At 41.1% G+C, this 27,398-nt stretch overlaps 1 protein-coding gene across 1 annotated transcript in view; it reads left to right on the top strand.

Moving 5' to 3' along the window:
- LOC138242265 (olfactory receptor 6N1-like) overlaps positions 1-27,381 on the top strand; it is a 52,269-nt gene extending 24,888 nt beyond the window's left edge. Inside the window, exon 2 of the mRNA XM_069197758.1 lies at positions 27,106-27,381. Coding sequence (XP_069053859.1) covers positions 27,106-27,381 — 276 coding nt within the window. The remainder of the gene's footprint in view (positions 1-27,105) is intronic.
- Positions 27,382-27,398: the final 17 nt, after the last annotated feature.

Genomic DNA, 27,398 nt, shown 5'->3' with positions numbered 1-27,398 from the left:
AGGCCATTTGGCTACAGCAAATGTGAATTCTGTCTGGCATTGCCAGATTGTGAAAAAATAAAAGTATTTAAATCAAGATGGGGGGTAAGGGAGTCGTCTCTATGACAATCTCCCTTATAACATTAACATGAAACAAAACAAAAACTAAAAATAAGATACAATCTACAGACATTCACAACATAGACATATCTTAAAACATTTACATATATTGTTAAATTATTACTTTGAATATATACTTTAAGTTACTTAAACAGCCAGTTAATAAAATCGTTGCAATTTTGTTCTTGTTTGGTAGTGGGGATATTCTGACAACAATTGATTTAAAGATAATCTGTCAAAGTGCAATGAAATACAATATTACGCTGGGTAAACGTTCCAAGGTCAATTTCTTCCGTGACAGGGGTACCTTTAAAGTGCAGACGACAGCACCGAAAAATTCTGGGCCTCCCTCTCTTTAAAGCCCTGGCCAAATACGAAGACAGTAGGTACAGTTATAATTCAAACTGAATTAAAAACTACACATCCCAGTTACCATGGTAGTGCTTGTGATCATTGCGTTTAGCCAATGAAACAGGGCGAAAAATAATTCACATGACTTTGGGGCTGAGTTTAGAAAGCTTAACCTATCGGCAACAAAGCAAAATGTACACGATAGGTTACCTCAAACTGTCAGTTACACGACTGTGTATGTCGCTTAAGTCACTCCTATTTGGCATTTTAGTTATGGAGGCAGAAAGACGCCCCCCCCACCCCTGGATGCCTGACTTGTCACCAACTTTAACCATTCCATGTCCAAGTCACAGTAGGTAGAGACACGTCCGAAAAAAAGGCCATTCCAGCTACAATACACATATATTTTTGTGGTAAGAGGGAGCAAAAGATCAGTATTTACTGCTAGTAATTAGTGTACGATTTAGAGTTGAAATCCTGAGCCTAAATATAAAGTTAAAATCTCGACAAACAAAGCAATGTAAGAAATGCACACACAGAAATGCACAGAAAATAAATCCGTTCTGACATCTCAAATCAGTTTCGATCAAGGTCTCCAAAACGAACAAGAAAAAGAGCATTTTCAGAGAGCAATTACGCTGTGTTTATGTAGAATAATTGATTAGATTTATGAGCAATCTAATTTCTTAATAGTTTAAAACAGTGAAACAGCTGCAAAAGATCACCTGTTTTTTGAGCATAAAAAGTGGTTATTATCTCTCGAAATCTGTTTTTATAGGTTATAAAGTCGTGCAATGTCTAAGGCAGAACACATCATTATATTTAATTTTTTATTTCTTTTTTTTAATTAAAATCGTTTGCCCAGCCTAACTTTATTGTTATCCTGTAAAGCGCTTTGAGGAGCCACCTTTAAAGGCACTATATACAATAAAGTTCATTATTATTACTATTGTTAATTTGCTGGACAGAGAGTTGAACATTATTAAGCAGAAGACAAAGGTAGTGATTTACGTTGCATTGTGCATTGTGCTGCTGTAATACAGTTTAAGTCTAAACAGTATCAGGTTTATTTATGGGTTGTAATTTTAAAAAAGTCAAAAACCGCACTCAAAATGCAATTAAGAGCTTTCTGGCAAGAGGAGACACCCAAATTAATAATGTAACATCCTACTGTTTGTGCATGAAAATAGTTATACTGCTATTTCCTTAGATACGCGATTCCATGGTTTTTTATTTAATCCCTGACTGAACCGTGCCTCCATAAGAATCAAGTAATAGGTTTATTCCATGATGAAAAAAAGAAGAAAGAAAACACATTCCATAAGAATCAGTGCCTTTATAAAGTGCCTTTAAAGGCGAGATCTAAAGGGATTCCCACACGGTAGAAGCAGGAAGCAGAAGCAGGTCACATGATGAATGGTGAAAAAGCCCTACACAAACAATATCAACAGACATTGCACAGTGTATACTATTGTGTTGCAGTACATGAATATAATTATATCGTTATTGATTTCTTTAGATACGCGATTCCATATTATATTCCCCATTAATCAGATTCTAAAAGCTTAAAACTATCCCTTTTTATACACATATTATTTCACATATTAGTTAAAGATTTCGATGCTTAAAATGTTTAGGGAGAAATGGAATACTGGTGTGTATTTTTTCTTTAAAGTACAGAGACCAGCCCTATACAGTTTACATACTGTACTGTCATACTGTATGTTTATGTTCCAAAATTAATATAGTTTATTGCCTTATTCTTCCATTCCTTTTTGCCCAGTGGTAAAATTCCATATAAATATTCAATACTAAAAGGGGCACAGTAAAGACATTTAATATACATATACATACAGAATACAGTACAGTTTGCATACGGTAATATGTTTATGTTCCTACTGTAAATCAATATCTTTTATGAGCATGCGAAAGGCATGGTGAATTGGAGATTCTCAAAAATTGGTCTACTTTGCATGATTGGAAACAAATGCGTGACTGGATCAACGAAATGCTGTGGTGTTACTCAAACTGTTCAAGGCAATTTTTGAAAGCTGTTTTTTGGCTGGATTCTTTTTAATGATGCCGGAGTCCAATCGGACACGGTCTTTTTCATAATATTCGGCGATATATCTTTGTTGTTTCGAGACATCAGTACACCACTCTGGAAACCCAGAAGCTTCCCGTTTCCCTTTCAGATGCAGCTTAATGTAGTCAGAAAAAAGATTGTGTGAGGACTTTTCGATATGCCAAATTTAATAAATTTCACCCACCCTATACCCCAGATCTAAGGCCTTCTGTAATTCCGGAGTGCACCAGACAGCAGTCAAAGCGCAAACTTCATCACTGTGCTCACAGTATGTTGTCTGTTTTGTTTCAGCGCACATATGACACAGTGTGAAAAACAGTTTTTTGTCAATTGTGGTTGGAAGAACTGGAAAGTACAAACGTCTGGGTGGGTAAACTTTCACCTTCGCTAAACCAAAATACCATTTTTAATCTCCAAAGTTGTTATAAATTATTCTGGGGTGACCCAGTGGGTATTTTTTTAGTTTTGTTCACAAACGGATACAGACTGGTGAAATCATAGTAATGAATTTTTTCACAGGGCTATGCTGTGTAATGCAAACAAATGGCATTTCTTCTCCCGCCAAAAAGCGAATCGTGCGGCTGCAGTGGCTCTGGTAACTTTGCAACTACAAGAAATTTCCTCAAGTCTCTATTTTCATCAAGCATGTCTCTGAACTCGTGCTCCCACAAAACACGCACGTTAAAACCTCTCATTTTGAGAAAATTAATTTTCACCATCGTCTTTCTGTACAACCAACCAAAAGTAGTGTTTGTCAGTGGATTAAAATCATTTTCACAATAACAAACACTACAGCCGTGAAAAAAGCAACCGTTGAACTCAAATGCTGTCGGCGCTCTGTCAATTACTGCTGGACTACTGTCTGGTCATGTTCATGGCCTCGTCCCGAAACCAGACACAGCCTTCTCTTAGAATTGCTACATCCAGTCGGCAGTTGCGTTTCAGCTCAGTCTGTAAGTTAAACACAGTTCCCTTGCATACTTCATACCAAACCAAAAACTCAGCTTTCTTGCTCAGCAGCATGTAGTTAACGCCATAAAGTTCTGGCGGTGGCAACGGTTCTACATATTTTTGGTTTTCTGAAGTGTTCATCAAGTGTGGAAAATGCCCTTTACCCCTGGGGAACCCCATTAAGTTTGCTTAATTCCATGGGGAGAAAGATTAGAGAATCGATAAATCTGATGTTCAGAGCTTTTAAGGTCATACACATTATTTTACCACCCTGATTAATTAGTTCAATGTCCATCTTGTCATCTAGCAACTGTCTGATTACTAGGTTAATTGTCATATCCCTTGCCATTGTGCGAAATTAATGTATAGTTTTTGAAACGCCCATCAATAAATTTACGCACAAAATCCTTTAGACAAGTTTCACTGTAAAATTCCCAGTGTAGCGGCGAGGCTTATTAATGAGAAAGAATTAAGTGTTCTGAGCCTTCCCAAATGAGGCCCCATTTCTCTGTTCATCTCTGTGGTGCAGCCACAGAGAAACTATTCATGCAGGCTGATTTAAAGTTTCTTTTGATAAGGTTTCCTAGGACAGCTCCCAAAGGGGGATGCACTTAGCTAAGCCTGGCTATCATGATCAATGGTCATCCATTGGTGCCTATCTGTCTAGGGAGTGCCAGATGGACATCTGGACTGCATTCCTAAGTGTCAGGAGTAAGTGACTCATATCTCACCTTGATCAACCAATCAGGGACTGGTAGGGCCGAGTAACCCACGTGGGACTCTGATGCCCATGGAACTTTCAGCCAATGAACGAGCTGAAGTTCCTCCAGATAAAAACAGGCAACACAGAGCTCCTGTATGACAATTCCAGGGCAGCTGGCCTGGAATTCTCCTTTTGGAATTCTCCTACTGGAATTTCTCCTACTCCAGGCTCTCTGGTTGCCTGTTTTTACAATGGATGACCACTGATCATGATAGCAGGCTTAGCTAAGTGCATCTCCGTTTGGGAGCTGTCCCTTATCAAAAGAAAACATCTTTAAATCAGCCTGTATGAATAGCTTCTCTGTGGCTGCACCACACAAATGAAGAGGGAGATGGGGCCTCATTTGGGAAAGCACAGCAACACTTAAATCTGTCTTATTGACAAGCCTTGCCGCTACAATTGCATAAAACAAATCCTGAAATATGTGAATGCATATGTTTATTTAAACAAGGAATTAATTTTATCCAATTTTAATTCCAAATCAATTCCATTGTCCTAGTTTGAATTATAATTACTGCATATAATGCTTGAATCCTATGTCTGTAAGACACTTGCAAATCTAGAGGTTTAGATCCTACAAACTTGCTACAACTGAGCTCAACATAAACTACAAAATAATGCACAAAGTAATGGCTCATCATACGGAAGTCAGCATGATTCCCAAGTTCTTTGATAGCAAATGAGGCCCTTTCTTCAGTGTCCTGCGATTAAGACAAGACAGCTAAAGAAAGAGACATCACTAGGAGAAATATGTATCGGTGCCTTCTGTGCACTGCAACAGCCTAATGTCTCCATTCAGAGATTATCAATATTTTCATGGTAATGGCAGAAATAAAAGTTACAATAAGGAGAAAAAAAATGTTACTTGTGTACAGAGCTCTGTCATTGTCAATGGCATCACCTGATTGAATTAATGTTAGATCACTATGAATCCAGATATTAGGGTTAATCATAAAATATTTGGGAGGGCAATATATAATATATAATATATAATAACAATAATTATTATTATTATTAATAATATTTGAAACTTACAATATACAATTCTTTCAGATTCCTTGTTTTTTATCCAAATCAAAAGTTACACCTGTTCTTGCATTTATTTTTGTCTCTCCTGCTTCATGCAAGTACTGTTCCTTTGAGCCACTGAGCAATGAGTGACTCCAATAGAACTCTGCACATCATCATTGAATTCCCTGGCCTGCAGGAGCACTACATTGCACTCCTCATCTTCTTTCTTATCCTCTTCCTGGCAATCTTCCTGGATAATCTGCTCATTGTGGTGTTAGTCACTCTGCACTAAAGGCTCCACACACCAATGTACTTCTTACTGTGGAACTTAAGTCTCCTATATATTCTGCTGACAAGTACAATCATACCAAAGTTGCTAGCAGTTCTTTTGCAACATGACAACATCATGTATTTTTTCATTTCATTTGCTACTACTGAAGGATTCCTTGTAGCAGCCATGGCTTATGACCGATATGCTTCAATAGTAAAGCCTTTGCATTACAACACCATCATCAACACCAAGGTCTGTATCATGATGACCATCACAGTCTGGGTGCTGGGCTTCCTTGCGCCTCTTCCACCGGTAATACTGGCAAGTATTTTTCCATTCTGTTGTAGCGGCGAGGCTTATTAATAAGAAAGAATTAAGTGTTCTGAGCTTTCCCAAAGGAGGCCCCATCTCTGTTCATCTCTGTGGTGCAGCCACAGAGAAACTATTCATGCAGGCTGATTTAAAGCTGTTTTCTTTTGATAAGGGACATCTTCCAAAGGGGGATGCACTTAGCTAAGCCTGGCTATCATGATCAATGGTCATCCATTGGCGCCTATCTGTCTAGGGTGCCAGATGGACATCTGGACTGCATTCCTAAGTGTCAGGAGTAAGTGACTCATATCTCACCTTGATCAACCAATCAGACACTGGTAGGGCCGAGTAACCCATGTGGGACTCAGATGCCCATGGAACTTTCAGCCAATGAACGAGCTGAAGTTCCTCCAGGTAAAAACAGGCAACACAGAGGGCCTGAGAGGATTGTGGAGAATTCTGAAGACTTTTATAAAGGAAATTCAAAGGAGAATTCCAGTGCAGGACGGCCCAGGAGCAGAAGGCTCCCAAGGGCAGGACATTCTCGCAGCGTGCCTCCTGACCATCTTGAGTCTCAGCCCGGACAACCACGGAACGGCCAGTGTGTCCGAGTGCCAGAACTTTCTTTTGTTCTAAAAGTCAAGAGCGGAGGTTGCCAGAGAGTAACCAGAGGATGCACCCGAGGTTAGCACCAGCAACAAGCCTCGTGGACAGGTTGGAACTGTGGACAGCTGAATCACTATTCAGAACTAGCACTTCATCAGGAACGAATCGGTCCTCTTCCTGACTTGCTGGGACCCACAGTCATCTTTTCTCCTGTGCACAAACTTTGCTAGTTAAAGCCAACACTAACTAGCTGGTCAGTGAACATCTGCAGCGCACCGTTGCAATGCCGCACAACACAGCCTGGCACCTAGCCAGAGAGCGTGGATTGGACAGCAACAAGCCTGCAACTGTTTCTTTGTGCCCGCAGGAGATCTGAATCCCCAGAGATTGGATGAGTATTCAACTTCAATGCATTACAGCTCGAGAATTCAATTGTTATCCCAACCAGTTGATGTCAATTTAATTCCTAAGAGTTATGTACTTGTTTTGAGTATCTAATGTAGAAGTTATAACCAAGTTCATTTACGAAACGGTCTAAATGAATGATATACTGAACGTATGTCCTCTTGATATGTGTAACACTTTGTAACTGACTGAATATATACCTTTTGTATTCTGATAACCCTCTCGATAAGATCTGTTAGGTTTATATGCATATTCTATGTATTAATAAATGTAACCTTGTGTATTAGTACCTGTGTGTGTGCGTTGTTTGAGTTATATCGCATGGTTGGATTCTAAGGCCATCAAAAGAATCATTTTGTAATTTACTGCTACAATTAATAATTGTCCCAGTAAATGCCCAAACCCTACAGAACTGGTGCCTTCAGAGAGCACACTACATTTAATTTGGCGTCCCTGGGTGGGCGTGGCAAGACTGAAATGAGTCAACCAAGCTGAATAATTCATATAAAACGCCGTGGGTTTAATACACGATAATACAGTGTGTGCTGAAAGCCGAAAGGAAAAAAAGTTCCCCTTGCTCTTTAAGCAGTGCTTGATTGTTTTGTGATCTTTTGTGATCTACCGGGTTGATTGCATACTTGATCTTGTGGTTTTCTGTGGTAAAACTGTGATTTCATACTTAAAAGTAATACTCTTTAAGTTTAACGATGGTTGCTAAAAGGTCTGAATTCGAGTCGCTATTAAGCACTCTCTCTAGCAGCAACAGGTCTGACAACGATCTCCGCCGTATCTTCGTCAGCGGAGAAGCTAGGAGAATAAACCTCAATTCTCTGAGAGAGCTAGCGAAGTACATAGAGAGATTTGACCCCGCAGTGTCAGAGAATAATATCGAGAGGCATATTCAAGACCTCAGGTATACCCTGCAGTACCTGCCAAACGCCACAGAACAGGATAAAGTGTTTCTGGTAATGAAAACTACCAGCAGAGCTTTACATGAGTGCATGGCTAGGCAGATGAAAGCAGTCTGTAATGACTTTGAGCAGCTTTGTCAAACACTTATCGAAGAATACAGTGTGTTTTTTGACCGTCTGCCGCGATAGCCGCCGCCCTTAACATTAAGCACGAGAGAGAAGAGTCCCTTCACGGATATTACGAGAGACTTAGACGAACTTATTTTGCAGGGCGAAATGATAAGGGTTTATTCATCGCGAATCTCCACCCGTCAGTCAGAAAGATGATCTTAATGCATACAGATGCACAGACCATGAAAATGACTGATATTAAGAGATTCGTGCAGAAAGCCTGGGAGTATGATGTCCAAAGTCGCTCTGAGCAAAAAGCTGCTAAAGCGACTGTGTTCGCTGTCAGAGCCAGCAGGGTTAATTCCCTCCTGCTTGAAGGAGCACAGGCTCCTGAGCTGCCTAAGCCCCGTTCCAAAGCAGGCACACAGGACCGCACCCATCGTCCTAAGTGCCATGAGAACACCAGGGGAGGGAAAGGGCTAGATAAAGCTGAACAAAAGGATTCAGTAGCCACCTGCCTGGCCAGGATTGAACAAGCTTTATTAAGACAAGGACAACCACTCCCCAAGGCTGCCGGAAGCGTTAATGAGCTGATACTCTCCACTGGAGGAGGCGAAGACCCGCCCCCTCTCACTCCCTCAGTCTATCTGATTGAGCGGAAGGGTTCCTGCCTGGATGAAGTCAGCCACTCCCAAGCGAGTGCTGACTCCACCCCTCAAGTCACAGAACAGGCAGTAAAACAGAGAGGAAAAGCAGGAAGCTTTTACCTCGAGGCTGCCATGGGAGATGTCTTACCCAGTGAGACACTGATTGACACTGAGGTTGAAAGGTGTTTGATGTCACACGGCAAGCTCAAACGGGTAGAAAAAGAAAAGGGCATGCAACTCAGAGAGGAACCTTTGGTGGATCAACAGAAAGGCAAGGTGTGGAAACAGGTCAAGGCTCCTAAGCCTTCTGTACAGAAGGAAAGGGGGGCCAAGAGGCAGATTGTGCTCACACAGTGCCCACCGAACACAGAAGCCTATGTGGAGATTCCTTCTGTTTCCTCTGGACAAGAAATAAAAATATTTCCTTGTTCCCCGGATATACAGGGAAGTCGTGTCCCGGCCAAGGTCCCAACAGCCTCCATGCCACAGGAGCGGTGCTCCAAGCAGCTGCCTGATCCACCAGGTAAAGCACACCCCTTTTACATCCCTAAAGAGGAGCAGATCTCCCCACCTGGCGATGAAAAGGAGCTTTCCCTGTGCACCCTGGCACCCAAGAGGGGTCAGGAACACCACCCTACAGTGGTGGAAGGGATCCAGATGGCAGGAGAGCAGGTTGGTGATGTAGCCTTCACCCTTAGCCCTGAGAGGTCCTCTATTAGTGAGGATCTGCTTGAGCAGCTGTCACAGGGCCACCACCAGGTGCCCCTGGTGCAACATTCACAGGTTAGACAGGAGGTCCAGCTGGACGCTGAGACTACTGCGCTGTGGACACACCTGATCTTAGATGCCGATTCCCTCTGCTGTGACCCAGGGAACCTGCAGTCAGGTAACATTATTTCTCACAACTACCAGGTAGTGAGTGAGACTGACCTGATTGTTCCTGCCTCAACGGTAGGGTTGCCAACACACCCAGTCCCCAGGAATGGACAGGGAATGGAAGCCAAGCCGGTTTTCTCACAGCCACCAGATCAGTCTGTCAGTCTGAGTCTGACCAACAGTGGTTCAGCCAGACTGGAGCTGAATGGTCAAGTTACCCGCCTGCCAGTGCAGGACATCGTAAAGAGGGGTGTCAGACTCCCCGCCTGCACTGACATGGGCCTGGTGAGTGATAGTAAGTTCAAAGACAGTGAACTAGCGATCCCAGTGCTGGGGCAGCTCCCTGAACCCCTAGAGAGGGAAGGGGGGAGCGAGCAGGTGTCCTACACCTACCCCCAGCGAACGACTGTAAACATGCTGATAGAGGGATTCCTCAATCAGGAAGTGTGCAGGGTGGACCTGAACAGTGAGAATGGGGTAACAATCCCAGATCACTCAGGTGCTCCAGATGACCACTCAGCCGAGGGTCAGGCATGCTCCACCGCTGCACTGCCCCCTGCAGGGTTCCTAGAGCACAGGCATGACGAAATCGAAAAAGCAGATGCCCTGGAAACGGAGGAGCAGCATCAGCAGCTGTGTCAGATCTCCCCAGATTTCCAGGATGTTGGTGCCCAAGATGCCACATGGCATATTGAGAAAGACACCATGTACATGCTGCGCCAGCTTAGAAAGGCAACAGTCACTCAGAAGGAGATGACTGGGATCAGCCACCCGAAAAGACTTTTGGGAGGACTGATTGCTGCCGCCACTGTTGTGCGTTTGCTATTTCTGGTAGGTTTGTGTGCTACTGGCACTCTCACCCTGACTGCCCCAAGAAGACAGGTGTCAGAGATGCCAGAGGGTAGTGACAGACTGAATCCACAGCAGTAAAAGTTGGAAAGCTTAGGGAAAACCCTACAGGCAACTTTCTATGCAACAGGGTTAAACCTTATCCTCCAACCAGTGGACATGATTGTTGGTGTTATACAGTGGGTTTATGCTTGTGTGCAACAGGCCAGAATGTTGACACAAGACCTGTTAAGGGTGTTTAGTTCCACTGTAGCCAGTCTAGCCATGGCACAATTCCCAACCCACTTGATTCCACTCTTCTCAGTAGAGGAGTATGTGACATTAACCCCATCGCTCATAGCTCACCCAGAAGGCAATCCAAGATTGAATTTGGTTCCAAATCTTGAGATGGGTATGGCTACCAAAGCTATCCATTGGCTGTGTCTAAACGATTCACCAATGAAGGGTGTAAAGCTACTAACGAGCAGAGGGAGGTTAATGAACCCCATGAAGAGCAGGTGGGACGTAAATGGCTGGTCAGCACACCACATTTAACTGTCACTATGACTTGTGACAGGCATGATACAGCTACCACAATGCAGCTACCTAATCAAACAGTTTTCCTGCAAGTTCCCGAGGAGGCCATAGTACAGCTTTAACTTAACACTGTACAGTCTAGAACCAGCCAACATAAGACCAAACTTGAGGTCGTGGATGCCTACAGGTGCCACACTATTGAATTGGATAGAAATCCAAGAAACAGTATGCCCTGAAGAGGTACAGGTAGTTGAGTTTGCTTTAATGGAACAAACCTCCAAACCACCCTAGCAGGTGCCCAACACAGGTGTTGTGGTTTATCAGGGGGCTGGGAACAGGAACTGTTGTTATTGTAACACTACTGCCGGGTAGCTGGACCATGACTGGATGTACTCTCACATCAAGATGTACTCTGGGTAGCAGGAATTAGTCAAAGGTAACATGTCAAAAGAAAGGAAGTGACTTCTCCCCAAATATCTACTACAGAGGTAACAGATATTTACAGTGAACTTCCTGATGTGTAATTCCTAGACTGAGATGATGTCTCCTATACATACTCCAGATGTTGTTCATCATGTTTGTTCCCAATGCTGATTCCGGTATGAATTCTCGAGGAGTAATGTGGACATTTAAGATTAATGTTCTAATGGGAAGGGACATCACTTAACTCTGTTTTGTTTATACAGTACAGTGATATACAGTACATGTCATTATCCTATCCTGATATATTAATTTTGTTGAGGTATTATTTTAGCTTATTTATTTATATTGTTTTATCCTGATATTATTTAATACTATAGACATCTTAACTGATCTGGCACAGTGATAGTATTGGAGAGACGAAAGGTAAAAGGACATCACTGCAAACCATATATTGAAAAAAAATATAACTTGAAGTAAGTTATTTTTTAACCTATACAAGTAAACATAACTAGAGGTATCACCAATGTTGATAAAGATTTTCTAAACGTAAGTAAAGAAATGCTGCCACATCCAAATCATTTGTTAAGAGACAAAAGGAATTCTTAAAACAGCAATAAGAAATCTGCCAGATTTTTCAACAGAATTTATCTGGTCATCAATTACTAGACAGTCATTTTGAGGGACTTGGTGTCACGCCCTCTTCAGCCAGGGGGCGCTCCTACTCTGTCCTGTCCCTAGTTTCCTGCCTGCTGTCCTTCCAGTCCCTCTCTTTCCCTTGGGCCATATATTTCCTGGTCTTGCACTCTGCTCTCACTCAGCACTGACGTTCGGATGTTCTGAAACCTGCCTTACCACCCAGATCGCCCCACGTCCGCTGCCTGAGGGCATTGGTTTCTACCTGACTCCTGAACTGCTGAGCCCGGGTCTTTTTAAACTCTCCTGCTCTCCACGGTTAGTCCCTTTGGGCGTCCATAACACTTGGTTCAGAGTTAAATTCATCCTTCAGTGAATCTTTTAAAATAAAATACTCTTTTGCATTTACAAGACCAAGTTGTACCATCTTCAATAATGTCAAATCCATGCACAGAGACCACAGGCCCGAAATTATTCCTCAATATTCACAAACATGGCGTATTAAGCCATATTGACAATATTCATGATATGGGATTTTTCATCTTGCCATACAGCAGTGATGTGTGTGGATTTCAGGGAAAAAGCATGAAAAGAAAGTTAGCAATATACTTCCCACTTTCCTGGTGCCCTGCCCTTAGTTATGTATCTAACTTTCTAATGCTGTGTTTCTAGCTGCGAGCTAAGTGCTTATTATCTGAACATTTACTCTCCTACATGTTTTAGATAAAGTAATAACTGTATCTTGTGAAGTCTGTTCTACTTAGCCCTGGCATGAAAACAATTATTAATCAGTCTTAAAGCAGTTACCATGAACATCAGTTTGAAATACAGATGCAGCCATTCAAAGTGCGCGGTACACACACGTACCGGAGGTAATTGGCTACGGCGTCGTGCATTGTGCCGCAAGATGACGCGGGGTACCGCAGTACGTGATTGGTTGACCGACAGGGGCACTCGTGGTCCGTTGGTCTGTCGTAGAAAGATTTACAGTAAACGTCTTTACTGTGCCCGTTGTAGTATTTAATATTTATATGGAATTTTACCACTGAAGGGAAATCTTAGTGCCTGAGCATTAAAAGAATAGGAGGATACTGCAACGCGTGTGAAAGCCATAAACGATATTAATTTTGGAACTTAAACATTCAGTATATGGCTGGTCTTGGTACTTTAAAGTAAAAAATACACACCAGTATTCCATTTCTCCCTAAACATTTTAAGCATCGAAGTCTTTAACTAAAGAGATACCGGAGTCAACAAGCATACTTTTAGAATTTGATTAATAGGGAATATAATATGGAATCGCGTATCTAAAGAATTTAATAACGATATGATTATATTCGTGTACTGCGACAGGGCTGTGTAGGGCTGTTTCACCCCCCTCTTCATGTGACTTCCCTTGTAGCCTACTGGTCTACATGCCCGACTACCAATTCATGGGTTGTGTGTTCAAATCCAGCTGGTGCTGGACCTTTCTTTTAACAAACATTTCTTCGAAAAAATAGAATAGCGATATTATGGACAATCAATTGACTTTCGTATTTCAAAATATCACAACATGATCGATTTTAAGTCATTTTTGATAACAAACAACAAACTAACATTCCGTTTCCCTTGGTCAGAGATGTTAATATATTATATATAAATAAATTAAATTTAACTAACATGTGAAATAGCGTGTGAAAAAATGGTAGTTTTAAGCTTTTCTGCTAATATAATATGGAATCGCGTATCTAAAGAATTTAATAACGATATGATTATATTCGTGTACTGCGACAGGGCTGTGTAGAGCTGTTTCGCCTCTCTCTTCATGTGACTGTACCAGGAAGAGGATTTCTTTCTATTCGAAACGTGTATTTTAAAAGTTTAAGAAGTAAAAACCTTACAGCGTACACAGATTTCTAAACTGATCAGGATCGTTATCTTTGTCTTATGCATAATAATGTTTACCGCTCTGTCCAGCAAATTAATAATAAACTTTATTTTATATAGCATTTTAAACGAATAAGTAGATTGCTCATAAACCTAATCATTTGCTTTTTCTTTTTATTTAGGCTCAGATTTCAACTATAGATCGTATTATTAATAACCATAATAACAACCAACCAACAAAAACAACCATATAAACATAATGCCAACCAAAAACATAGAAAACGACCACAATACAAAATCAAATATATCAAACCATTATACTCTCGCAAATTCCTCCAATTATCATACTCCCGCCCCTTATGCAAAACCAAACCCTCCTCTCATCCCAGTTTATCCTCTTTATCATAAACAAAATCCACCTCAATTTTCAACATAAAGCATTACACAAAATCAATACCTCAACACTCCATACTCAACAACGATAATTCACAAACAGCAAGAACATGTAGTGGTTTCATTAGTGACAAAGGCTAGTGACCTTTGTTTCATTAGTGACAAAGGCTAAAAGGGCTTTTATGTAAACCATGTTTGCTGTTAATTCACTCAGGGCTAAAGTATGTTCATTGTCTTCAAATGAAAGAAGGGTTCCTTTCGCTGTGGTCGGGTTGAAATTAGAAGCTTGCCACGCCCGGACTGTTACACCAAGGTATTAGCATGTTAAAGCGATTTCATTGAGGAGCCTCGCCTTTCTTAAGTAGTACTGTACTTACTGGGTTTTTGAGGGGGGGGGGGCTTTCGCTGGAAATCTCGCCTGCTTCTACTTTACAAGTACAACCTCCTCTCTGCCGGAGTGCTGGCTGTGACGAATTAAACCGGTTTCACAGGTATTTTCAAAGTAGGAAGTACAATGTTAACTGGTAGCTGGGCTCCTCAATGAAATCGCTTTAACATGCTAATGCGTTGGTTTAACAGTCCGGGAGTGGCAAGCTTCCAATGTCAACTCAACTCGATTGGAAGACAATGAACGTATTTTAGCCCTAAATGAATTAATAGCAAACATGGTTTACGTAAAATACATTTTTCCAAGAAAGTTTATAATAATACGATCTATAGTTGAAATCTGAGCCTAAATATAAAGGAAAAGCATTTTCAGAGAGCAATCATGCTGTGTTTATGTAGAAAAAGCGATTAGTTTTATGAACAATCTAATTACCTATTCGCTTAAAACGCTATATAAAATAAAGTTTATTTAGAGATGAATGATCAGTGTCGCAGTTTAAATAATTTTCGTTGGAGGGCTTGGAGAGATTCCAAGTGCATTTTTGCAATTTACGTTGCATTCTCCAATGTGCTGTTGTAATACAGTTTAGAATACAGTTAGTCTAAGCTTCATCAGCTTTATTTATGGGTTACAATTTAGAAAAAGTAAAAAACCACACTCAAAATGCAATTTAGAGCTTTCTGGCAAGAGGAGACACCCAAATTATAATGTAACATGCCACTGTTTGTGCATGAACAAAGTTATACTGCAATTTTCCTTAGATACGCGATTAAAAAAAATAATTTTTTTGAATCCCCCGCGGAACACACTCCATAAGAATCAGCGCTTTTATACAGTATATCACCTTTAAACACATATATTTAAACAAGCGTTTACGATTTACATCAAAACGCGATTCAAATCAATATAAATGTTTATTTTGTAACGCATAGGTGACTATTCATTGTTATTAAAAAGACTTAAATCCGTTCATGTTGTGATATTTAGAAATATAAATTTGTTTGGTGCGAGTGAGGTTTTATTTAATCTCTGACCAAGGGAAACGTTTCATTTTTTCAAAGAAATGTTTGTTAAAAAATAAAGTCATAGTTCCATGGGATTTAATCACAGACCACATGATATGGGAGTCAGGAAACTAACACACAGCGCCACCGGATTTGATAACACTATAAAAACGCTATAAAATAATGTGACTAGGCACAGGACAAGTTTACAGCACAGTACAATAATAAATGCTGGCCATGACTTTAGAAGCATAAATTACCTTACACTCAATTTAAGCACAAGCTGTCTTTCTGTATGAACCTCTAAGCTGGTTCATACAGAAATGTAGAAATACATTAGCCTGATTATGATTAAAAAACACATAATTAAACACGCGTTTGCGATTTAAATCAGAACACGATTTAAATCAATATAAATGTTTATATTGTAACGCATACTGTCCAGCCTCCATTTCTCTATAAAAATTTACTCTATTGCACACACACAATAGAAGCAGGAACAGTTGTCAGAAGGGAAGAAGGTGACTATTCATTGTTATCAAAAATTGCTTAAAATCGATCATGTTGTGATATTTTGAAATATAAAAGTCAATTGATTGTCCATAATATCACTATTCTATTTTTTCGAAGAAATGTTTGTTAAAAGAAAAGTCCAGCACCAGCTGGATTTGAACACAGAACCTATGAGTTGTTAGTCAGGCACGTAGACCAGTAGGCTACAGGGGAAGTCACATGAACAGGGAGGCGAAACAGCCCTACACAGCCCTGTCGCAGTACACGACTATAATCATATTGTTATTTAATTCTTTAGATACGCGATTCCCTATTAATCAAATTCTAAAAGTATGCTTGTTGACTCCGGTATGTCTTTAGTTAAAGACTTCGATGCTTAAAATGTTTAGGGAGAAATGGAATACTGGTGTGTATTTTTTACTTTAAAATACCAAGACCAGCCATATACAGTACTGTATGTTTATGTTCCAAAATTAATATTGTTTATGGCCTTCACACGCGTTACAGTATGCTCCTATTCTTTTTATGCTCAGCTACTAAGATTTCCCTTCAGTGGTAAAATTCAATATCTACAATGGGCACAGTAAAGACGTTAACTGTACTATAAATCTTTCTACGACAGACCAACAGACCACGAGTGCCCCCCTCGGTCAACCAATCACGTACCGCGGTACCCCGCGTCATTTTGCGTCATGATGCGCGACACCGCAGCCAATTACCTGCGGTACGTGTCTGTACCGCTCACTTTGAATGGCTGCATCTGTATATATCGTTCGGTTACCAAATCACTAATCAGTGTTTTTACCCACTGTTACTCTAAACTCGGGAAGTAAATACATTACTCATGAATTAAATTGATAACAACTTGTGTTGAGGTACTATTGAATTCTCGAGACGCAATATAGAACATGGGGTTTACTTATCCACTGTGTATGGATTTGGAATTTCCCAGCACGAACACCAAACCAGCTGACAGGCTCTGTTGCAGCCTCTGTTCCAGAGGTTGTCCAATGGGCGTTGTCCCGGCGTCCTCTGGCTACCGGCCAACCAGTCAAGGTGCAGCTCGGAGTAAGACGGGCGGAGGAATCTAACTGTGGCGCGCAGGGCAGTCGTTGCTCCGAGGGGATCTACCAGCAGTTCGGCTGGCTAGTAGAAAGTCTCTATGCACAGAGTGTGACCGCGAGTCCTCACAAGTCACTCTTTTACCTGGGAAGAAGCTGGTTCGTTCCTGGTCCAGCGCTGCTTCTGAATAAGCTATCCAGGTTGTCGACGAGGGTCCAACTGTAGGCTGCCGTTGATCAAGCGGAGCATTCACGTTGGTAGAATTCTGAGTACGTATGGGATCCTCAGCCTCGTGCTTAGAACAAAGTCCAAGTCCTTTTGCAGACAACAGCAGTTGTCACGTGATTTTCTCTGAGGATGCGCGAAAATGGCCAAGGAGAGCCCCGATCTGAGCTTGCGCTCCCTTTTTGACCAAGACACAGATGTGTGCTGATTGGTTGAGAGTTTGGCGGTCATTGGAGACCCACGTGGTATTACCACGCCCTGCCAGTCCCTGATTGGTTGGTCAAGGTGAGATATAAGTCACTTACTCTTGACACTTAAGAATGCAGTCCAGATGTCCATTCGGCACTCCCTAGACTGATAGACGCCAATGGATGACCATTGATCATGATAGCCAGGCTTAGCTAAGTGCATCCCCGTCTGGGAGCTGTCCCTTATGAAAAGAAAACATCTTAAATCAGCCTGCATGAATACTTTCTCTGTGGCTGCACCACAGAGATGGAGGGTGAGATGGGGCCTCATTTAGAACTGCATACCAACGCTTAATTCTGTCTTATTAACAAACATTGCCGCTACACCGTAATGATGAGAACCTTTTTCAGGGTGGTGAAATGCATGGGATTTTTCTATTGAACTTATAAACACCAAGCACTGCATTTCAATTTGACAAGGTACTGTATATTGATACAAATAAGAAACTATTGATCATACTTAGGGCTTCAAAATAATGCATTGCAACCTTTGTCATTTTAGAGGTTTTCTGTCATTTTATGAAGGGCAGTATATGTTAAAACATATGGCAGCATATATTTATAGTAATATATGAAAAAAACATTTTTACCTTAGAAAATATAATGCATAACATTTCTTTATAAGATCTCCTTCTAATACAATAATATTTGACTTCTTCCAAAGTACCTAGTGAGGTGACTTCTGAGTCATGAGCAGCAACATACCTTTCATTCTGAATTCATCATCACAGGACTACCAATCCTACAGGAACGGGACACTGTATTCTTCCTTATTTTCCTCATCCAGTTCCTGGCCATATTCCTGGAAAATCTGATCATCATGGTGTTAATCTCCCTGGACCATCGGCTCCATGTGCTTCTTTTTTTGGAACTTGGCTTTCTTAGACATACTGCTGTCAACCTCTGCCATACCCAAGATGCTAGCGGGTCTTTTAGGTTATAAAACCATCTCCTTCTCAGGTTGCTTTGCACAGATGTACTTTCTCATCTCATTTACAGCTATTGAAGGATTCTTTGTTGCAGCCATGGCACATGATAGATATGTTGCTGTAGTGAAACCACTACATTACAACACCTTAATCAACACCAAGGCCTGTATTACAATGATGTCCACAGCCTGGGTGCTGGGCTTCCTAGGTCCTCTATTGACAGTAGTACTGGAAAGCACTTCTGTGGTTCAAACTTTATCCTCCACATTGTTTGTGATTATAATACTGTTTTGTCATTAGCCTGCAGTGATATTACAGCTCAAGTACATTTTACCCTGTCAATTACCATGCTGTCAATCTATCTTTCTCTATGTGTTATGGACATTTTGCAAAATCATAGCATCAGTAATAAAACTGAAAATTGCGGAGTGCTGTAAGAAGGCCTTATCAATGTGTTCTTCACACCTGACAGTTGTCTTTGAAGACAGATGTGAAGACGGGGGTTTGAATTTAATCCTTTCTGTAGGGGGTTTAGACTTCTAAGCCACAAGCTGGGGTTTATGGAAGGAAAGGGGGTTAACTGATAAGGATTGCAGATGCAAGCTAGGAACCCCCCTGGGTGTAATGTTAAACTGACCATTTGTCCAGAACATCGTAAACTGGCCAAATACCATGAACCCCCCTCTTTAACATCAGACCGAGTGACGTCAGAAACGGAGAAGAAAACACTATATAACCCAAAAGTTTGTAACAGTACGGCGAACAATACTTCGGTTTTGTTGTTTCTTGCGGGAAACAAGACTTCGGCTTTATTGTTCCTTGCATGCAATAAACTCATCTGTTTTACTTCATCTCGGGATCAAGAACCTTATTTCTTCTGTTACAACATCTTTCTGTACTATGCTTCTGGTACTGTGGTGTATACTGGTTTGAGAGTGGAGAGGATCCCTCCAAATGGGCGCATCTTCATTCGTGGGCTGAATTAGCTCCTCAGCCCTTTGCTCAATCAAATTATTTACAGCTGAAGAAATGAAAAAATCAAGGCAGCAGCTCAGAAGTATTTTAAACTAAAAGCAATGTCATGCCAAGTCAATAAGACATAGTATAAGGGAAATCAAAGATTGAGGTGAAATAGTTATATATTGTTACATCTATAATAGACCAGAAAGTGTCTCTAAGAATTTAGGTAAAGTTAGTAACACTTAACAGTGTAAAGAGTTCCAGCTTCAAAGGAGAGGGATTGTTTGCTGACATGTAGGGAGTTCCCTGATCAAAAACAACATTACAGTAATTAATTAAGTTAATTACCTAGTTTCCTGGGTAAAACATATCTCAGTTAGAGACATCTTTTCTGCTTATGGGTGCATTTTTAGAATAAGGAGATAGGCTTCCATTATTTTGTGCTATCCAGGTTTGCAGAGAGAGATTTACTGTAACTCCAGGTTGTATTGCATTTATTCATAAGGCATCTTATCATTTATTGTGACCTCTGTAGGTTCCCTGAATCAGCTGCCTCTCATTCACGTTCCTGGATCTCACTACGAATCTCACCTCAGGAGAGCATCATTACAGTACTGTCTCTATACTAACTAATACTTGACTACCTGACATTCACTGATCCAATACAGCATAATACATAATCTGTGCTAAGAAATAATAAAAATAATTGGGTAATAGAAAGACTCATTGCTAAGTCTTAGTGTTTAACAGCTTTCTATTAAAATGGGATGGTGGAGCATATTAAGCATGAAATTGCTTGTCTTTTCCAAATTTTATGAAACAACAAATTAAAACCAAAAGGAATTCTGATGTAAGATATGAGTAAGCACAATACTCCTGGAAGAACATCAGCATTATACTTCCACTTTCTCAGTGCTCATTTGGACTTCATGTCACTGTATTTTGTTGTTGAAAACATAATGCTTATTGCGTGCAAAACAAATCTGGAATAACAATAGCCTGCCAGATTAGAAAGTCTACATAAAATCTGAAAATCTGGTGTCAGTTTTTCCTTCTCTTTTTGATACTGTACCTTGTAAGCTCCGCTGTTTTTTGCATATGTAATACATAATTGATATATGTAATTTTAAGCCTAGAAAAAGTTACAGACCACATTAATATAAAATGCCCAGTACAGATTTATTGGGATTTGTCTGTGATAACAGTAATTTGTCAGTCATTTAGTGTACTTTTTTGTGTATTTGTTGTTTTTTTTTCAAAGCAATTCTGAACTGTAATTCATATGTCTACAGGAAAACTACATCTCTAATACATGACATTGCAGAAGTGCATTTCACTGACACAATGAATAAACTTGTTTTCAAAACTGTAAGTGTTTTTTATTTAATATTATATAGAGTGTGGACAATTCCACTTCTGTTTTCACAGTGTCTCAGTTTCCCACCCTTAGCATATTTTAGCAGTTTGGAAAAATCCTGATTAAGAAGATAGAAAATAAGAGAAATCTGAATTATTGAGATTTATTTGCAAAACTCTTCTGGTTGTACAGAATGACAAAATTACTGTGAAGATAAGGCTGTAAAAAAACCCCATCCTTAATGGAGGATAAGCAGGGAACTGCTGATAGGTTGAATTTGGCAGAGAGGGAAGGATATGAACATACATTTAGAACATGAAAATTATACAGTACATGTAAGTCAAGTGTTGGAATGTATGGCAGGGTTGTAGAGGGAGTATACATTATATTTAAATAATCTCTATCCACTAAAGCCTATAACACACTACCCATTTCCCACCCTTGCAGGCACAACAGAGGGCTACATTTCCAGACACGCAAAGAAGTAAGGTTCTTTGGTGTGTAATGAGCTCCAGCTGTCAAGGATTAGCTGGCCCCACTTTGGATATAAAAGATATAAAGGGGCACAGGTTTTATGTCTTTGATTTGGAAAGACCTCTAAGACTGCTGGTTTTGAATTGTGTAATAATTATGAGAGCAGCAATAACAACCTGTGGTTGTAAGGTTTGTATACGTGGCGAGGGGAAAAATAGTTGCGTCTGAGAGCTCACAAGTAGATTTCAGACTGTGGTGAGATGGGAAACACTGCAACAAAAGTGGCCAAAAAAGAAAAGAAAAACATGCAAAATAAACCCAAAACTCAGGGATGTAAAGCGGTAGTGACTATAAAAAGGGAAAGCTCTGAAACAAGTAAGCAAGTGCAAAAAATTAAGAAAAAGACATGGTAGAAAGAAACTGTAGGAAATGTACAGCAGCTAAGCTAATGCAGATGTCAGAGGAGTAGTCGGGGATAGTTGTATTTTTGGATCATATGCACAAGTTTTCAGGCTCGATAGAAGGGAGAGAATAAGCAATAATGCTTACACAGGGAAAAGGAGAAGCAACTAAGGCCGAAATTCGTAATCTGAAATCGTAGTCTAGTCAATATTCAAGTCGGGGAACGATAGTTAACAAACCAGTCAACTGAGGAAACAGGAACAAAGCTCTTCTCAAGAAACCCAATACTGAGCACTGGAAACTTAGTGAAGAGTGCTTAAGTTGTCAGGTTCCGGGTAGGTGTGGTAGAGAGTGGAAGCTTGGGATTGGTTAATTAATTGTGCCTTATTAAATTGACTAGGGTGGAAAAGCATATTTGATTGTGGGGCCTTGATCTAATGACAGCAGAGCCCTGAGTGAAGGGCAAGGGAAATCAAACTAATGATGGAATAATTAATGAAATAACAGATTAATTAGTTACCCAATTGAAAATCTGCCTAAGTGAGTTCTAACAGCATGGGGAGGTGTACTGTTCCAGGTGTGCATGTGGGACCAATCACTGGTGCCCGCTAGTGCTCCAAAGATGGAGCTAAGTTTTGTTCTGGTTTTGGTAGGTAATGTTAAATTAAACTTCTTTCTGGCCACACTCTGTGGCTACGACGTCAAGATCCTGGTTGTGACCTGGAATACCCATACAGTACCACAGTAGGTAGAAATTGGCAAGATTAGGGTTTACCTCTGCTCTAAGCTACTGTTGAATCTTCCTAGAGAGAGTGTGCAATTCTGTGTTTTTAGGAAACTTGGGTTTCCTGGGTACAAGATACCTCAGTTAGAACTTCTTTACTGCTTAGGGTGCATTTATATGGACAGGGATACAGGCTCCCATTTATTTTGTGGCTCCCACATCCGGGGAGTAGAGAGAGATTTAACTGCAGGTTGCAATGTAGTTAGTTAGAAGGCAGCTCTTATCTTATGTGGCTTCTGTAGGCAGAGTTACAGTACCTCAATTAGAAAAGTCTTTCCTGCTTAGGGTGCATTTTTATGGACAGGGATAGAGGCTCCTGTTTATTTTGTGGCTCCCACATCCGGGGAGCAGAGAGAGAGATTTAACTGCAGGTTACAGTTTATTTAGTTAGACAGCAGCTCATCTCTTACGTGGCCTCTGTAGGCATTAAGAGTTTAATGCTTAGTTGCAATCTGGGGTTTTCTGGATCACCAGAATATTAGGCCTCTGAAACGTCTTGTTTTTAAATACTGGACATAGAGTAACTTGTGCGTTGTATATTTTGTTGTGTGTGGTGTAGTCTTGTGATCATTAATATTTATATATTTGTTTTACCACATGTGCCTGGATATTACTCTTCTCACCAAAACTGTGCCAGAGAACAAAGAGTTCACATGCCTCTAATTATACCAGCTGCTCAGGTATATTGCTAGAAATCCCTTACAGGTTGGGGGTTATAAATAATTATTGACTAAACTGCTCAGTCAAATCCTGATTTTCACCAGTTTCATAAACCCCCCATTTTAAACAGTATGCTCTAATCGTCTGTACTGTAATGCACCTAATTACATTTAAAAAGTAGATAAATCTCATCAGTGTGCAGGAATCTCAAACAACATTGAGGAGTCATAACACTGAATGTCATGATACAGAGAGACACTGTATAGATGCAGCCATTCAAAGTGCGCGGTACAGACACGTACCGGAGGTAATTGGCTACGGCGTTGCGCATCGTGACGCAAGATGACGCGGGGTAAACATACAGTATATGGCTGGTCTTGGTACTTTAAAGAAAAAATACACACCAGTATTCCATTTCTCCCTAAACATTTTAAGCATTGAAGTCTTTAACTAAAGAGATACCGGAGTCAACAAGCATACTTTTAGAATTTGATTAAAAGGGAATATAATATGGAATCGTGTATCTAACGAAATTAATAATGATATAATTATATTCATGTACCGCAACACAAGAATAGTACACACTGTACATTGTCTGTTGATAATGTCTTCTGTAACAAATCACAAGCTTTCCCTGCTCCACAATTCAAAAACCTACTAGTAGCTAAACTGGTTTCTGGGAAAATTATCCTTAGGTGTGAGTATATGCATGTCTGTGTTGGTAACTCAGTGTGCTCTGCGATGGACTGGCATCTTGTCCAGGCTGTATCCTGCCTTGCACCTGTTGGTGGTAGGGTAGGCTTTTGCTCCCCTGTGACCTTAAATCAGTTGAATTGGTTAGAACAAAAATGCTTGTACACATATGTGACATCAGGATTTATGGAGTTCTTAACACAGGATCATCCTCAGTCTGACATTTACTTAACATGAACTAGTTTCTTGAATCAAACACACCTTCCTAGAATTTATTGCCCTTCATTTCATTGTCTTGCATCTATAGTTCCAAACTTAGGCCTGCTACCACAGCATTACTCAACCTCCCGTTGTCTTCTTCCAAACCTTCTACTCACCAATCATTTCAGGTCCACAAAGATCTAGAACAATCAGGGGTCTCCTGTTGGGATCAGTCAATATTTAGTTTTAGGAACTCAACTCTTGCTCAGATGCTTTATTTCCAGCTCAACCCACTGACGAGGAACTATCCCTGCTCCGTTTCTGTTCAGTCACATAGGTGTTTTTTACCATTAGTATAGCCATTTTCAGAATCAGTTTTTTATTGTCATATCCATATCAACTAAGTATTGTGGTTTGTGTATTTTTCTTTTCCACTTCCAGTTAAAAACTAATGTAAGAGGACCAGAGGAAGGGTCATCCAGGACATGTATTTTAAGAACGATCTGCTCACTTTACTTGACTTAGACCTGACCAAGATGGCCGCTAAGAGAAACCAGCTGACCCGCAGATGGAAAGGGCTCAGTCTGAAAGACAACGAGACGCAGGTTGGTCTCATCAGGAAACAAAATATATATGCCCCGGAAACAGTGAACCAGCGCGGAAGCCAGTAGGTGAATGCATTTTGGGTAGTTTGGTTGGTTTGGATATATATTTAAGGACAATGGATTTACAGAATAAATAAAGGATAACGGTATACGGTTTGTGATTTGGACTCGGTGCGGATTTGTGGGATTTTACGGACTTTTGGAACACGGACTGAATAAGGATAGAGAAAACGGATTGCAGACTGGCTTGGAGACGGATGAACGAAAGAAAAGGAGAAAACTTCACAAAAATAAAAGAAGAGTGTGTGGTGTGAGTACTTTCGTACTTATTACATAAACCTATTCCCCCGGAGGCACCACAATTGTTGGAGGATGTGGGCAACCTGCTGATCGAGACTAAGACTTGGAAATAAAAAGTTTACTTTTTTTTTCTCTTCTCTCTCCGTTTGGGTGAGAACTCTCGCTAAGAAAAATGGAACAATTGATACAACAATTGTCCCAAGCCACCTTAACCCAGTTTCAGGCTTTAAAAGTACAACAAGAAGCCATACAGGCACAGCAGGAGGCTAATAAAATTCAAATGGAGATGAATCAACGAATTATAGAAGAGCAGAATTTGGTGAGAGAGGAATTGCAAAGATTAGGACAAGAAATAAGACGGTCCTCAGTAACAGGGAGAGAACCTAGTAAGATGGAAGAAATTGGGCTTCAAAAGATGACAGAGCTCGATGATGTGGAAGCATATTTAACCACTTTTGAAAGAACAGCTGCCAGGAATGCATGGCCCAGAGAGCAATGGGCAGGGAGAGTAGCACCTTATTTAACTGGGGAAGCCCAAAAGGCTTATTATGATTTAAAAGAAGAGGATGCTGAGAACTATGAAACTCTAAAAAAGGAGATTTTGGTGAGATTAGGGGTAACCACGGCGATACGAGCAGTCAGGTTCCATCACTGGAAGTATCAAATAGACAAGCCCACTAGATCTCAAATATTTGACCTGGTACATCTGGCGAAGAAAAGGCTTCAGCCAGAAGAACTAAACTCGGGGCAAATGGTAGAAAGAGTAGTATTGGACCACTTTGTGAGTAGTCTGCCTGTTCCCTTGAAAAGAAAAGTAAGTGATGGGGATCCCCAGACCTTAGACCAGGTGGTTGATTTAGTGGACCGACAGCATGCCATGGAAGCCTTGATTAAGGAAGAGAGTGGGGAATTTTGAAAAGAGGAGTGGAGGAAACCTGAGAGTTCAGCAAGTGGAATGAAATTTCAGTCATTAAAGTACAGGGACCATTTGTCACGACCACCAGTCAAGACCAACTCGTAAGCGAGCTAATCAGCCCCAGCAGCGGGTGATTATTAACAAATGCCGCCGCACGAGTTAAACCACCTGCGCACACTCACCATGCGGTGCGCACTGCTATTTATACCATCTTCACCTGCTTCCTGCTGCTCAGTATTGAGTCTACTCCTTGAGAGCTCTACCTGGCGTTTTTCCCCGTACCTCGTTTATTCTGGATTTTGGATTCCCCTTCTGCCTTTTCGACTTTGCACCTCGCCTCTCACCTCGGACTGTTTGCTACCAGAGATCTTCCTGGATTACGATTTGCCTTTCGCCTTTTGACTACGACCTAGCCTCTCGTTTTGGTTTGTTCGCCTGCCTCATCTATTACCCGTGCCTGCGTCTGCACAGGATCATTGTATCTTCCCACCAGGGATTCCTAACACCATTGAGGTCCTCCACAATTTAAGACATCTTTTCAGGAAAGATCAGTTCAAAAGGCCCCGACCATGGAAAGAGTCCGGTAGATGTTTTAAGTGTCATGAAGAGGGACATTTGGCCAGTAATTGTCCCAACTGGGGTGAACCTATGCAAGTGGACATCAGAGAGGAAGCCAAGTGCAACTGCCTCACGGCAAGTGTCCTGTCCTGTGAGGCTCCCCACATTGCTAAAATCAAGATAGGGGAAAAGCCTGTCGAGGTCCTGTTAGACTCTGGAAGTATGGTGACCCTGGTGACCTCTACAGTACTTCCTGAAGGAACCAAGGTCAGGGGATACCTATTATGTGCATTCAGTGGGAAACTAAGGTGTATCCATCTGTGAAAGTTTCCATTACTACAGAAATGGGAATGTATAGTTCGACTGTAGGGGTGGTTGAACAATTGCCTTACCCTGTGGTGTTGGGACGTGACTGTCCCCACTTTCTTCAAATTTTGAATACTGTCCAGTTGGCTAGGCAAGATCCACTCCCCTGTCCAGGAGATTCGGACGATAACACAGATTCCCCTGGAGAGGTGGACCAACCAGGAGAAGGCTCAGAACTTGGAGATGAGTTCTTAAATATGGATTTACCGGACTGGGAGCCACCCGAACATTGAGGTAGGTTCGGGACAGCCCAGTTGGAAGATGGGAATTTAAGACATGCATGGGGACACGTGAGAAAAATTGAGGGGGAGTTGTGTAATAATAATAGTCCCCTGAATTACCCTTATTTTATGGTAAAAGACAATCTCCTCTATCAGGTGCAGAAGAGGGGACAAGAAGAAGTGGAGCAACTCCTCATTCTCTGGCTAAGCAGGCTGATGCCGTATTCGAGGACACCGGTGGGCACCAACGGAGGGGTGCACAGGGAATTAGATGTAGAGGAGGAGACGGCCAGTGCCGCGATGCTGGGGGAGCGAAGACGGCTGGTCATCTGCCATTGCTGTGGGGAGAGGGGGCACATCGCACAGGAGTGCTGGGCGCTGGAGACCCGGGGACTCTGGAGGCTGTCAGGAAACAGGAGCAGGGCAGCCTAAAGGGGGGAAGGCCGCCC

Source organism: Lepisosteus oculatus, chromosome 13 (genome assembly GCF_040954835.1).
Source record: "Lepisosteus oculatus isolate fLepOcu1 chromosome 13, fLepOcu1.hap2, whole genome shotgun sequence".
Classification (NCBI taxonomy): domain Eukaryota; kingdom Metazoa; phylum Chordata; class Actinopteri; order Semionotiformes; family Lepisosteidae; genus Lepisosteus; species Lepisosteus oculatus.
The sequence above is the reverse complement of the archived record's forward strand: the minus strand, read 5'-3'. Positions and strand labels throughout refer to the sequence as shown.